Source organism: Bufo bufo, chromosome 2 (assembly GCF_905171765.1).
Source record: "Bufo bufo chromosome 2, aBufBuf1.1, whole genome shotgun sequence".
NCBI classification, from domain to species: Eukaryota; Metazoa; Chordata; class Amphibia; order Anura; family Bufonidae; genus Bufo; species Bufo bufo.
This window is the reverse complement of record NC_053390.1, coordinates 17,499,876-17,515,760: the sequence shown is the minus strand read 5'-3', so window position 1 is coordinate 17,515,760 and position 15,885 is coordinate 17,499,876. Positions and strand designations below refer to the sequence as shown.

The following is a 15,885-nucleotide window of genomic DNA, read 5'->3' as shown; positions in this document are numbered from 1 at the left end:
ACATGGCCAATTCACTTTCACAGACTAGAGGTTATTTGGGACTGTGGCCTGCTATGAGCAGGAACCTTGGCACAGGTGGTGAGGAGATGAACTTTGTTATTTATCCCTGATAACTAAACGTAAAAGTGAAGGAGCTGAGAGAAGTGTTTGATCTATAGACAGATCTACAGGAGGCCATGTATTCAGTCACTGTGTGCTTGTGTTTCCACAGATGGATCCAGGAGGAGAAATCCACCAGAGAGATGTCCCCGTCCTCTGTATTCCCAGGACTGTCCAGAGGAGAAGGTCCCAGAGAATCCTCAGGTAGATGGAGCTGAGCCCTATACACATCTATATAGCGGGTCCTTCAGTCATAGAGGGGTCATAGATTGTGGTGGTCTCTTATGTGGATCTGTTAGATTTCCCACCTGTCTGCTGTATTGTACTGAATTGTTACAGATGACAAATCAGGAGGAAGATCTGACTGATATTAAAGTGGAGGATGAAGAAGAGAGGATGATGAGTGATCCCCTATGTAAGAGTGAGGTGGAGGAGGACATTCATGGACATGTCACTACAGGTATGTAATCGTAAATGGAGAAAGTGACTCCAGATTCTGTTTTGGTGCCTTCAGGGCAGGAGGATAATCTGATCACCGGCTGCTGCGCTTCTCTTTGATTGGAGATGTCCCCATCACTTCATGAAGTGTTCCCCTTATCCAGCTAACGGCGATCTCTGATCAGATTCTTCTCTGATCCTGGCTGTTCCTGCAGGACATGGCGGTCAGTCATATCCACATCCAGATTGCACCATAAAAGTTATTTGTGCCACAGTCTGCGATTTTCCCCGCTCACACCAGGTCTAAAAAAGGGTGCATGGCGGGACATTCATTATTTTCTATTCCTGTTTTAGGCCTAGAAAATGGTCTAAATGTAAGACAGCAAGGAAGCTGGTTTACATTTAGACCGGTGGTGGAAACGCTGAAGTTATGTAAAGGCTGGCGCCTCTACATAACTTCGGCAGATCCACCACCAGCTAAAGGGGTTATTAAGATGTCGGTCTTAATAAATGACCCCTTATATTTCTCTTTCCTACCAGATCCATTTCCAGCCTAATTGGAATATTATAATGTATTTTGTGTATTGTATGGTTTAAAAAAATATTACAAATTTTATAACAACAGGAAATCCCAGTAGGAATTCTGAAGGAAATTTCATGTTATCACTAAATTATAATGAAGATGAAGATATCATGCAGCGCTCTTCAGGAGAAAACCTTAATGTACATCCAGGACTTCAGAGTACAGATCTATTATATAATCCCCTTAATCATCAAGAATCTTTTCCTGACCAATCACAGATTGTTACCACAACTAAAGGGGATAAAGGGTTTCACTGTGTTAAAGAGCTCACAAAAATCTCAAGTCATTCTACAGACAGAGGATTTCACACAAGGGAGAAGGCATACTCCTGTTCAGAATGTGGGAAATGTTTTACAGATAAATCAAATCTTGTTATACATGAAAGAAATCACACAGGAGAGAAGCCATATTCATGTTCACTTTGTGGGAAATGTTTCACGCAGAAATCAGATCTTACTACACATGAGAAAATTCACACAGGAGAGAAACCATATTCATGTCCTGAATGTGGGAAATGTTTTACAGAAAAATCTAATCTTGTTGCACATAAGAGAAGTCACACTGGAGAGAAGCCATATTCATGTTCAGAATGTGGGCAATATTTTACTGATAAATCAAATTTGGTTAGACATAAAAGAAATCACACAGGAGAGAAGCCATATTCATGTTCAGAATGTGGAAAATGTTTTACAGATAAATCAGATGTTGCTAGACATGAGAGAATTCACACAGGAGAGAAACCATATTCATGTTCAGAATGTGGAAAATGTTTTAAATATAAATCAGTTCTTGTTGGACATAAGAGAACTCACACAGGAGAGAAACCATATTCGTGCTCAGAATGCGCCAAACAATTTACACAGAAATCAGATCTTGTTAAACATGAGAGAATTCACACAGGAGAGAAACCTTATTCATGTCCAGAATGTGGGAAATGTTTTATAAATAAATCTCATCTTGTTGCACATAAGAGAAGTCACACAGGAGAAAAGCCATATTCATGTTCAGAATGTGGGAAATGTTTTTCAAATAAATCATGTCTTGTTACACATAAGAGAAGTCACACAGGAGAGAAACCATATTCATGTTCAGAATGTGGGAAATGTTTTACAAGGAATACAAATCTTGTTATACATGAGAGAATTCATAGAGGAGAGCGCCCATATTCATGTTTAAAAACTGGGAAATGTTTTACAGAAAAGTCACATCTTGTTACACATGCGATAAGTCACACAGGAGAGAAGCTGTATTAATGTTTAGACTGTGGGAAATGTTTTACAGATAGATCTTGTTAGATATGCGATAAATCACATAGGAATGAAAACAAATTCATGTTTAGAGGGAAATGTACAGATAAATGTACAGATATTTTTAGACATGACAAGACATGACCTGCAACCAAAAATCCAAGTGTTGTGGGTTTTTTTTTGTGACCATCATGGTATATCACATTGTCAAATCATTTTTTTGTATCTTTATTGATTAATTTTCATGAGCAAAATTTAAAAATAAACCATTTAATTATCAACAATTAGTAATTAACAATACAATACAACCTCCCTGAAACAATTGAGACAACCTATAGAGGTATCAGAAAGACACAAAAGAGTCCCTGTATTTTGCATGCAGCAATACATTTATTACGGGAGGGAAAGCTTGTACCACCTACGAATTCTAGGAAAAGGAAATTTCATTGAGTAAGCTTTGGATTTCCTGATAGTCCTGCAGTAGCATAGCATACAATGGGACTTGAAAAGCAATATTATTTGGAAGGGGGTTACTGTACTTGAAGTCGCCAACTGTAGCACTCTTCTGCTGCTATAACATCCAGACAATAGTGTCTGATGAACTTTGAAGACGGGACTCATATTGCCACCATGCAAATCCATCTCATAGACACCTGAGCCAGTTCAGCCAAGGAGGAGGAAGTGGACCGGGTGGAGTGCCCTTTAACTTGCAATGGAGACCGCAGATTCAAAAGGTCATAGCAGTAGTCAATGGTTACCTTTTTACCGACTTGCAATGGATGCTTTACTGGCCTTCTTGCCCTTATTAGGTCCTTGGAACTGTAGGAAGAATTTTTCTGCCTTCCTAATTGTTTCTGTCTTTAGGATGTAAATAAGAAAAGCCTTTCTGACATTCAGGAAATGACAGTTTATTTGATCATTGTGAATGGAATCAGAGGCATAAACAGACAAAGAGATCTCTTGATGAATAAGAAGTGGAGGCAACTTTCGGAATGAAACCAGGCATGGTACGCAGAACCAGACAATCTCCAAGATCTCTGCAGTATGGTTCTCTACAGGATAGCGCCTTTAACTCACTAACAGATTTCGTAGCTATGATGGCTATTAGAAATACTGTTTTAGAGGTCAACATTTTTAGAGAGGCATCTTCCATAGGCTCAAATGGATGCATGGCAAGGGATTTAAGTACAGTTGAAAGATCCCAGGATGGCAAAGACGGATGAAAACTAGTTTGAGATTTCTAAGAGCTTTAAAAAAATGTTCTGACTAAAGATTGACCTGTAAATTTCCCTTGTAATTGGGCATTGATAGCCGTAAATGGATTTTAGGAGTGTTGAGTTTCAGCCCTTTATCAAACCCCTTTTTAGTGGTGTCACGTGCCCAAGGCAAAGCTCCGGGACGTCTAGCAAACAGGAAACGGACAAAAACAGACCAGGGACCAACAGAGTACTTTATTCCCCATGTAATAAAAGAACATGACAGTAAAGCAGGTTAAGCAGTAGTGGTAGCACTACTACAGAACCAAGTTCACCAGCAGACCAGAGGCGGAGAGCCAGTGAGCCTTGTTCTTCACAGAGGTGGTGGTGGGGATGAACTGGGCCAAGGGCTGACTGGTCTGTTTTTGTTGCTTTGTCTGTTCTCCGTACCTGTCCTGTGGTGATATTGATGTTGTTATCCTTGTCCATGCCTTGCCTGTTCTTCTGTTCCTGTTCTGTGTCTGAGTCCACTCTGTTTAGCCTAGCAGTGTTCTAACTGCGTCTGATAGCCTGGCAGTGCCGACTGCTTCTGATCTAGTCTGTTCCTTGTCTGTCCAGCAGTGTCTTACTGCTCCTGCTCCTGTGTTTGTCCTTCCTTCATGAGAGGGCCCTGGGTTCTCATCTCACCGTTCCGAGTCTTAGCATATCAATCGAGACACGTCCAGGACGCTCGGAAGGTGATATCCTTCTTTTAGGAAGATGAAGGCGAGTTGATACACCATGTCTGGTGTCCATGCAATGCCTTATCATACGAGAGGTGATGAGCTGGATTCTGGAGACATCCGTCCCCTCCTTAACAAGTTATGAAGGACTAAAAATTATTGTTAATTCTCTCGTTAGGAACCCCCCTGCTGGAAAAAGGGGCCAGAGAGTCTGCTGTCCCCTGTCCTGAAGTGTGATCAGCAAATGGGCCCATCATCGTTAGCATCATTGTGCTAACTATCTCCCGGAGAGTAGTTTGTCTGTTTCCCAGGTACGAGGTAGACAGCTCGACTCACTCTATGCAGTCTTAAACCAATTCATAAATCAATTACCCCCAACATGGCTGCTGGCAGGGGTGTTGCTAGGGTCTCAAAAGATCCGGGGCCCAAGCCCCAATAAATATGCCTCCCCAACATACTGTATTTTGCTGCATACAGCAGCACATACCTATCACATCCAGGGCCTCCAGGTGACGTCTCCTCTGATGTAGATCTTCTCTGTCTTCATCTTCTCCATTTTGTCCGTACAACTTCTTTCAGCCGCTAGTCTCTGCAGAGTGTGACACACAGACATCTTAGCTTCATCACTTTTCTGTCATCATCCCCCAACTGGAGTCCCCACAGTGTTATCCTGCTGCTCGCTGTGCTCCCCAATACCCCTAAATAATATCCTGAAGAAACATTACTTCCCCCCCCATAGTAATAGTGCTCCTCATAGTCCCACCAATAGTAACTCCCTTCTAGGATGCCCTCATTAGTAATACTGCTCCCTACAGTGATAACGCTCCCCAAGAATGCCCCCATTAGTAGAAGAGCCCTCCAGTATTAATAATAACCTCACAGAGCCCCCAGTTGAAATAAGGCCCCCTATTTTTTCCCCATGGTAATGAAGCTCTCTACAGACTCCTCAGTAGCAATAAGGCCCCCATAGTGCTCTTAGTAGAAATAAGGCAGATCTATAAGTCCCTCCTATAGAGCCCCCAGTAGTAATAAAACCGCCTATAATGTCCCCTGGATTTGCAGTGCCCCCTGCAGTTATATTCCCCCCTCCACCATACAGTTCCATGTAAATAACATCACACCATCTCTCCAGCCCCCTCGAAAATACAGTCCCATGTAAATAACACCACCTCCTCCCCAGCCGCCTCCAATGCACAATCCCTTGTAAACATTACCCCCTCAACATTCAGTCCCATGTAAATAACATAATTCCTCCCCACCATCCACTTTTAACATACAGTCCCATGTAAATAACATCTCCCCCTAAACATTCAATCCCATGTAAATAGCATCACTCCCTCCCTCAGACCCCTGTAATATTAAGTCCCATGTAAATAACATAACTCCCTCCCACAGCCGCCATCAACATACAGTACCATGTAAATAACATCACCCTGCACCAGCCCCCTCCAATATTCAGTCCTATGTAAATAGCATCACTCCCTCCCCCAGCCACCTCAAACACACAGTTCCATGTCAATAACATCCCTTCCTTCAGCCCTAATATACAGTCCCAGTTAAATAACTACAACTCCCAGCATTGCCCTGCCTCTCCATTCACTTACCTCTCCTCAGCAGTTGGCATGGCCCTGGAACAACCTCTGTGCCTTCACCTGTCCTGAACCTACCTCTTTCTTTTTATATCCTTCTGCTCAGGAAGTTTTGTATGCTGCTGGCTGTGCTCTGCTTTCCAGCGAGGACAAACTTATTGAGCACAGTCAGCAGCTACTGCCCAGCCAAGATTTTGAGGAGAGATCCGCTGCTTCCTCCTGTAGGCAGGCAAGTAGCGACAATGAGAGTTGCGTGGGTGCAGGTGTTGCGAGGAGTTAGGCATGCTGCCAATGTTGGCGCCACACCCCTGCATCAACACATGGAGAATCACCATAAAGTGGCCTGGGAAAACCATGGGACTAATGTGGTGTAGCCTGAGGCATCTCCTATCAGCCCGCACCCCTTTTCCTGCAGTCAAGGCTTCACCAACTTTAGCAGAAGGGAGCTCTGTTTCCTTCCCATCATCTACTAGTCGTGATGCTCCTGCTCCTCACATCATTTATTTCAGAAAGTCAACAGTATGCGTGCACTCATCCAATAGCGCAGAAGCTGAAAGTGCTCCTGGCCAAGTTGCTGGTACTACAATCCCTCCCTTTCCATGTAGTTGACTCTGCACCTTTCAGAGGACTGATGGCTTGTGCCAATCTGAGGTGGAGAGTCCCAAGCTGTCATTACTTCCAAAAAACGGCTGTACCAACCCTGCACATGTATGTTGAGCAGACGGTGGGCTAATCCTTCAGCCTGTCAGTGTCTGGTAAAGTTCATGGTACCGCCAACGTATGGAACTATAACTACTGTATGGTCAAGGACAATATATCTCCTTTATGACCCACTGGGTAAATGTGGTTCCTGCCCAGGCAAACCAGCAACTAGGTGATGGCAATGCTGCCTCTGCATTCTCAAACTGTGATTTCTGCACCAACGTCCTCCTCTGTCTCCTTGTCCTCAGCCTACACTGTAGGCACAATTAGGAGTGGTCCTCTAGCATACCACCTATGCAGAGCACGGCGGTATCATGCTTTTCTGCATCTGGTTTGCCTGGGCGAATGAAGCCACACTGTGGAGGAATTGCTCCGTGTCCTTCACGAGGAAATCGAATCCTAGCTATCTCATTACCAACTTCCTAAAAGACAAAATGTGTTTTTTTTTGGTTGTTCTTGTGATCGATCAGAAGAAGGGCAAAATAATTAGTGATGTCAAAACAAACTTACTTCTGACACCCTCTCCACTCTGTCGGGGGGGGCTCTACTTGTATCAGCGTGTAACAGAACAGGTTCTGTAGACATCTATGTGGAATCAGCTGACGACAGTGTAAAAGGAGTGCGCTCTTTCACGCTATAGTAGAATCTTGGGCCACTGCACGGTTAAGTACATTATGTTTGATACTAACATTGACCTGTAAGGCTGAGTTCACACTTTAGTTATTTGGTCAGTTTTGGCCCTGTAACTGACCAAATAAGTAAAGTGTGAACTGATTCTAGAACTGACGCCTGTCGACTGCCTGTAATACTGACTCACATTAACTGTTTCACTACCACAACGAACTAGCTATGCATGTTTCTGCAATGCACAGTGTTGTACACCGAGATACAGGCTCTCTGCAGCCAGGAAAAACCGTAATTAGACTTACCGGTAATTCTGTTTCCTTGAGTCCACCATGACTGCTCTTACTATGAGATTGACCCCTTGACCTCTGTAGGGGCAGGAACACAGAGAGTTTAAAAGGCCACCACCCACTCTCACCCTCAGTGCTTTCCAAATTACCAAGTGGGTGCAGCCTTAATTTAGGCTATATATATATATATATATATATATATATATATATATATATATATACATATATATATATATATATATACAAAGACGAAAGAAGGACAGCACTCCAGGTAAAAAAGTAGTGGTGATTAATCACCCATGTGGATGGCAACGTTTCAGCTCAAACAAGAGCCTTTTTCAAGCAATGAACACAGTGTATGCTGGGGTATATATAGTCCAACCCCCATTACATCATAATACAAACAATCAACAACAAAGTTTAAAAATTAAAGTGCAAGAGTGCATATACAGTATCAAAATACAGATATACATGTGTACTACCCATAGGCGAAAAAATCGCTATAGTGATATATCCAAAATATAATACAACAAGTGTATATTATAACCTACAGAGAGGTAATTAGTGATTAAGATCAGGTGTACACAAAGGTGGGAAGAACAATCAATAATAATGCTGCAAAAAAGAGGGAAAGCGGTGACATACCCAGCACTGTTCATCGTGTCAAACATGTTGCATACCGCCAGATCCGGCGTTCAGGTACAGGCAATGCGCGTCCGGTCCCGGCATGACGTCACCGCCAGTGATTGCGGAGACATGCGTACTGACATGCGCACTACCACTGAGAGTCTTGGTTCGCCATTTTACAAAAGGTCAATGTGTCCCAACACTGTGTATGCGCATGTCCATGTAATAATAGACAGGACAGCGCGACACGGAAAAATGAGCCGTGTTATATGACATGAGTACCAGGGGGCAAAGCGAGATACTGTAGCCAAAAAAGGATACAGATCACACAAAACATGGGCGAGCAGTATAATGGAGACCGCACCAAGGTGTGCCATAATCCTCACATACACCGCCCATGGGTCCCCCATAGCTCCATCATGAATCTATATCCCGCAGTGTGGACTGACACAAAATATTTAATAATCGCCATAAAAAGCTAACCGGGTCAAAAACAAGTGAATCAAATAAAAACACTCATATAGAAACATGTAGACACAATGTGTATGCACCGGGTACGCCCCACTTCTCAATTCCGCAGCATCATTCTTATCTGTGAATAAAAAAGAAAGAAAAATCAGAAAAAATGGCTTAATAGTGTTCAAGATACACTATGTAACACAGGAAAAAGAGGCGCATATCACATATATAACCATCAGGGGCAAACCGCTCATTTAAACATAAATCCCCGGATTGTAATCCACATTAAGCCCATTGGGTCTCAAACTATTCAGAGTGTAGATCCAAAAAAGCTCTCTCTTTTTAAGGATCAACACCCTGTTCCCCCCACGCCTAGGCATGGGTACATGATCAATAGCCCAACATTTAAGATCCTTTTCGGAATGTTTAAATTCCGTGAAATGTTTGGCAACAGGGAGGTCCCTTCTTTTTTTACGTATGGATAATCGATGATTATTGAGCCTCGTCTTAAGATCGGTTGACGTTTCACCCACATATAATAACTTACATGGACAGATCAAAACATAAATCACGTAATTGGAACTACATGTAAGGTGAAAGCGAATTAAATTTGAAACTCCAGTAGTAGGATGGACAAAAGCACTGCCTTTGCCCATCCATATACTTGCAGTCAGTACAGCATAGGCAGGGAAAACTGCCCTTTCCAAGTGTGGTAAGAGCAGTTTGTATTGACCTGGATCTAGGGCCAATATCTGCTCTAACAAGCTGATCCCGTAAGTTTCTGGACCTACAATATGAGAATAGGGGGGGAGATCTGAATTCCTGAATCTCACTATGACACCCTCCCAAAATACCCCAATGTCGCTTGATGATACGATTAATCTCATCGCTCTGTTCCGTGAATTTCGAAATGAAAGGAATCCGGGTCAGAGACCCTCCAGATGATTTCCTTTTGAGGAGACTAGTTCTATCCAAACCGCGGACCTTGTTCATATGGGAATCGAGTAATAGGGTAGGGTACCCCCTTTTTTGAAATTTACTAGCCATATTGTTTAGAGAAGAATCTAACTTATCGGGCTCAGAAACAATGCGTTTAACCCTAAGGAATTGTGAAAAGGGCAAATACTTGAGTGTATTACGCGGATGACCACTGTTGTAGCAGAGAAGGGTATTTCTGTCGGTTGGCTTAGTGTAAAGCTGAGTATGTAACTTGCCCTCATTAAATGTAACAGTGGTATCGAGAAACTGTAATTCAGTCTCCGAATGGACCAAGGTGAATTGTAAATCCCTGTTAACACTGTTTAAAAAGTTGTGGAACTCAAGCAACTGAGCAACACTACCAGTCCATATGAGGAAGATGTCATCGATGTATCTCCACCACCGCAGAAAATAGCTGCGGTGGTGTGACACATGGACGACATCTTCCTCACTACACCTCATAAAGATATTGGCGTAGGTAGGTGCTACGTGAGACCCCATCGCCACGCCTCTTTTTTGTAGGAAAAACGTATCCTGGAACAGGAAATAGTTGTGTCTCAGGACAATCTGCAATAAATCAATGATGAACAGCCTAGCAGCCAGCGTGTAAGAGGAAGAGTCAAGCATGCGAGAAATGGCGTCAATACCTAAATCATGATTGATAGAGGTATAAAGTGAAGTGACGTCAAAGGATGACAGATGGACCTCATGGACACCGGTAAAATCAATCTCATTCACCTTGCATAGGAAGTCAGTCATATCTTGTACATATGACTCAGCCCCTATTGCAAAGTCATGCAGAACTTTATCCAGGAAAATAGCAATACAGCTAAAGATGGAGTCCGAGCCGGAGACAATAGGTCGTCCGGGAGGATCAATGAGAGACTTGTGCACCTTCGGGAGTATATATGGAACCGGAGTCACCGGATGATCTACAGTGAGAAAAGTGCACAAGTCCTCATCAATAGTACCTGCAACCATAGCGTCTGCCAAACATTTCCCGATAAGTCTAGCAATATCAAATTTGGGATCAAACTGAAGAACAGAGTAAACATTGGTATCATCCAACTGACGCTGGATCTCAGCCACATATTTACCGGTGTCCATGATGACCACTGTGCCACCCTTATCCGCAGGCTTGACTGTTAATGAAGAATCTTTTCTTAGTTGGTCTAATGCTTCAATTTCAAACCTAGATAGGTTTGGATGTTTAAAGACAACATTATTACATCTCAATCTATAGGCAGAAACATCCGATTTGACGGCAGTGATGAATGCATCTATAGAGGCCTCATTGATACATGGGGTGAAGTTACTCTTCAGAGACAGATCGAGGCGTCTCAGGGAGAACTCGCTAGCCTGAGGCGCCGAGATCTGTGCCCTGGAGTTAAACCACACTTTTAATTTAATTCTGCGAAAAAAAGCATGAAGGTCAGCATCCAATTCAAACCAGTTGGGAACAGACATAGGACAGAACGAAAGTCCTTTGTTTAGGACACTCACTTGAGCTGAGGTGAGCGTCCTGGATGACAGGTTGATCACCGTCACTTCTTCTTGTTCACCACAGACTTGTTGGTCTGTGCTCTGGTTTTGTTGTTTTTCGGCTTGACCGGTTCTGCGATGTCGACGACCCCCTCTTCTGGTCCGCCCACGTCTTTCCTTTCTAGATCCATGTTGTTCCCTAAAAAAGGGGAAGGTAAGGTGGAGGTGGCAGGTGTAGGATCCTTGTAGTTAAAGTTGCCGCTATCAGACTGCCAGGTGTAAACCGCATCTTTTTTATAATCGTCGGAGTCACGGTTCCACTTTGACCTTTTTCCTTCCTCCAGCTCCAATTTAGCCCGTGTCACATGTGCACCAACATTATCACTGAATAGTGAATACTCCTCAGCAGACATAGATGACCGTAATGTGAGGTCAAAATCCGCCGTATCGGAGGCAATGGTGATTAATTCATGCTGGAGGTACTGAATATTCAGTACCTCCAGCATGAATTAATCACCATTGCCTCCGATACGGCGGATATTGACCTCACATTACGGTCATCTATGTCTGCTGAGGAGTATTCACTATTCAGTGATAATGTTGGTGCACATGTGACACGGGCTAAATTGGAGCTGGAGGAAGGAAAAAGGTCAAAGTGGAACCGTGACTCCGACGATTATAAAAAAGATGCGGTTTACACCTGGCAGTCTGATAGCGGCAACTTTAACTACAAGGATCCTAGGAAGAAGAAAAGGAATACACCTGCCACCTCCACCTTACCTTCCCCTTTTTTAGGGAACAACATGGATCTAGAAAGGAAAGACGTGGGTGGACCAGAAGAGGGGGTCGTCGACATCGCAGAACCGGTCAAGCCGAAAAACAACAAAACCAGAGCACAGACCAACAAGTCTGTGGTGAACAAGAGGAAGTGACGGTGATCAACCTGTCATCCAGGACGCTCACCTCAGCTCAAGTGAGTGTCCTAAACAAAGGACTTTCGTTCTGTCCTATGTCTGTTCCCAACTGGTTTGAATTGGATGCTGACCTTTATGCTTTTTTTCGCAGAATTAAATTAAAAGTGTGGTTTAACTCCAGGACACAGATCGCGGCGCCTCAGGCTAGCGAGTTCTCCCTGAGACGCCTCGATCTGTCTCTGAAGAGTAACTTCACCCCATGTATCAATGAGGCCTCTATAGATGCATTCATCACTGCCGTCAAATCGGATGTTTCTGCCTATAGATTGAGATGTAATAATGTTGTCTTTAAACATCCAAACCTATCTAGGTTTGAAATTGAAGCATTAGACCAACTAAGAAAAGATTCTTCATTAACAGTCAAGCCTGCGGATAAGGGTGGCACAGTGGTCATCATGGACACCGGTAAATATGTGGCTGAGATCCAGCGTCAGTTGGATGATACCAATGTTTACTCTGTTCTTCAGTTTGATCCCAAATTTGATATTGCTAGACTTATCGGGAAATGTTTGGCAGACGCTATGGTGGCAGGTACTATTGATGAGGACTTGTGCACTTTTCTCACTGTAGATCATCCGGTGACTCCGGTTCTATATATACTCCCGAAGGTGCACAAGTCTCTCATTGATCCTCCCGGACGACCTATTGTCTCCGGCTCGGACTCCATCTTTAGCTGTATTGCTATTTTCCTGGATAAAGTTCTGCATGACTTTGCAATAGGGGCTGAGTCATATGTACAAGATACGACTGACTTCCTATGCAAGGTGAATGAGATTGATTTTACCGGTGTCCATGAGGTCCATCTGGCATCCTTTGACGTCACTTCACTTTATACCTCTATCAATCATGATTTAGGTATTGACGCCATTTCTCGCATGCTTGACTCTTCCTCTTACACGCTGGCTGCTAGGCTGTTCATCATTGATTTATTGCAGATTGTCCTGAGACACAACTATTTCCTGTTCCAGGATACGTTTTTCCTACAAAAAAGAGGCGTGGCGATGGGGTCTCACGTAGCACCTACCTACGCCAATATCTTTATGAGGTGTAGTGAGGAAGATGTCGTCCATGTGTCACACCACCGCAGCTATTTGCTGCGGTGGTGGAGATACATCGACGACATCTTCCTCATATGGACTGGTAGTGTTGCTCAGTTGCTTGAGTTCCACAACTTTTTAAAACAGTGTAAACAGGGATTTACAATTCACCTTGGTCCATTCGGAGACTGAATTACAGTTTCTCGATACCACTGTTACATTTAATGAGGGCAAGTTACATACTCAGCTTTACACTAAGCCAACCGACAGAAATACCCTTCTCTGCTACAACAGTGGTCATCCGCGTAATACACTCAAGTATTTGCCCTTTTCACAATTCCTTAGGGTTAAACGCATTGTTTCTGAGCCCGATAAGTTAGATTCTTCTCTACACAATATGGCTAGTAAATTTCAAAAAAGGGGGTACCCTACCCTATTACTCGATTCCCATATGAACAAGGTCCGCGGTTTGGATAGAACTAGTCTCCTCAAAAGGAAATCATCTGGAGGGTCTCTGACCCGGATTCCTTTCATTTAGAAATTCACGGAACAGAGCGATGAGATTAATCGTATCATCAAGCGACATTGGGGTATTTTGGGAGGGTGTCATAGTGAGATTCAGGAATTCAGATCTCCCCCCCTATTCTCATATTGTAGGTCCAGAAACTTACGGGATCAGCTTGTTAGAGCAGATATTGGCCCTAGATCCAGGTCAATACAAACTGCTCTTACCACACTTGGAAAGGGCAGTTTTCCCTGCCTATGCTGTACTGACTGCAAGTATATGGATGGGCAAAGGCAGTGCTTTTGTCCATCCTACTACTGGAGTTTCAAATTTAATTCGCTTTCACCTTACATGTAGTTCCAATTACGTGATTTATGTTTTGATCTGTCCATGTAAGTTATTATATGTGGGTGAAACGTCAACCGATCTTAAGACGAGGCTCAATAATCATCGATTATCCATACGTAAAAAAAGAAGGGACCTCCCTGTTGCCAAACATTTCACGGAATTTAAACATTCCGAAAAGGATCTTAAATGTTGGGCTATTGATCATGTACCCATGCCTAGGCGTGGGGGGAACAGGGTGTTGATCCTTAAAAAGAGAGAGCTTTTTTGGATCTACACTCTGAATAGTTTGAGACCCAATGGGCTTAATGTGGATTACAATCCGGGGATTTATGTTTAAATGAGCGGTTTGCCCCTGATGGTTATATATGTGATATGCGCCTCTTTTTCCTGTGTTACATAGTGTATCTTGAACACTACTAAGCCATTTTTTCTGATTTTTCTTTCTTTTTTATTCACAGATAAGAATGATGCTGCGGAATTGAGAAGTGGGGCGTACCCGGTGCATACACATTGTGTCTACATGTTTCTATATGAGTGTTTTTATTTGATTCACTTGTTTTTGACCCGGTTAGCTTTTTATGGCGATTATTAAATATTTTGTGTCAGTCCACACTGCGGGATATAGATTCATGATGGAGCTATGGGGGACCCATGGGCGGTGTATGTGAGGATTATGGCACACCTTGGTGCGGTCTCCATTATACTGCTCGCCCATGTTTTGTGTGATCTGTATCCTTTTTTGGCTACAGTATCTCGCTTTGCCCCCTGGTACTCATGTCATATAACACGGCTCATTTTTCCGTGTCGCGCTGTCCTGTCTATTATTACATGGACATGCGCATACACAGTGTTGGGACACATTGACCTTTTGTAAAATGGCGAACCAAGACTCTCAGTGGTAGTGCGCATGTCAGTACGCATGTCTCCGCAATCACTGGCGGTGACGTCATGCCGGGACCGGACGCGCATTGCCTGTACCTGAACGCCGGATCTGGCGGTATGCAACATGTTTGACACGATGAACAGTGCTGGGTATGTCACCGCTTTCCCTCTTTTTTGCAGCATTATTATTGATTGTTCTTCCCACCTTTGTGTACACCAGATCTTAATCACTAATTACCTCTCTGTAGGTTATAATATACACTTGTTGTATTATATTTTGGATATATCACTATAGCGATTTTTTTCGCCTATGGGTAGTACACATGTATATCTGTATTTTGATACTGTATATGCACTCTTGCACTTTAATTTTTAAACTTTGTTGTTGATAGTTTGTATTATGATGTAATGTGGGTTGGACTATATATACCCCAGCATACACTGTGTTCATTGCTTGAAAAAGGCTCTTGTTTGAGCTGAAACGTTGCCATCCACATGGGTGATTAATCACCACTACTTTTTTACCTGGAGTGCTGTCCTTCTTTCGTCTTTTTTCATCTGGGGTAAGCAGCTGAATCCCTGGACGTAGCACCCACATTGTCTGTTTCCAGTGCCGCCATTATTTCCCTTTTTTTATATATATATATATATATATATACACATTTTTTATTTTTTTTTGAGTATTAATTCATACTCAACCCCTCCTTACTTTTCAGGGGGGGAATATCTGGGCCGTCATGGTGGACTCAAGGAAACAGAATTACCGGTAAGTCTAATTACGGTTTTTCCATTTTGTCCACCATGACGGCTCTTACTATGAGAGCTACCAGATTATTAAATAGGGTGGGCAACTAATTGCAAAACCTTCTGACCGAAGGCCAAGTCTGCAGAAGCCGAAAAAATTAATGCGGTAATGTTTGATGAAAGTATTTATACTTGACCAGGTGGCCGCTCTACAAATTTTGTCTAAGAAGACACCCCCTTTTTCTGCCCACGAAGAAGCCATAGCTCTTGTAGAGTGAGCTTTTATATTTGTAGGGCTGTTTAGGCCCGATTTTTTATAGCAACAGACAATGGTAGACCTAATCCATCGTCCAATGGTG

At 43.0% G+C, this 15,885-nt stretch overlaps 1 protein-coding gene across 1 annotated transcript; it reads left to right on the top strand.

The window, feature by feature from the left end:
• The first annotated feature begins 249 nt into the window (after positions 1-249).
• Positions 250-8,565, top strand: LOC120990637 (zinc finger protein 253-like). Its single transcript, XM_040419553.1, has 5 exons — positions 250-303; positions 439-559; positions 1,163-1,507; positions 1,844-2,015; positions 8,556-8,565. The coding sequence occupies exons 2-5, from the start codon at positions 439-441 to the stop codon at positions 8,563-8,565; spliced, it is 648 nt and encodes a 215-aa protein (XP_040275487.1). The 5' UTR covers positions 250-303.
• The last annotated feature ends 7,320 nt before the right edge of the window (positions 8,566-15,885 follow it).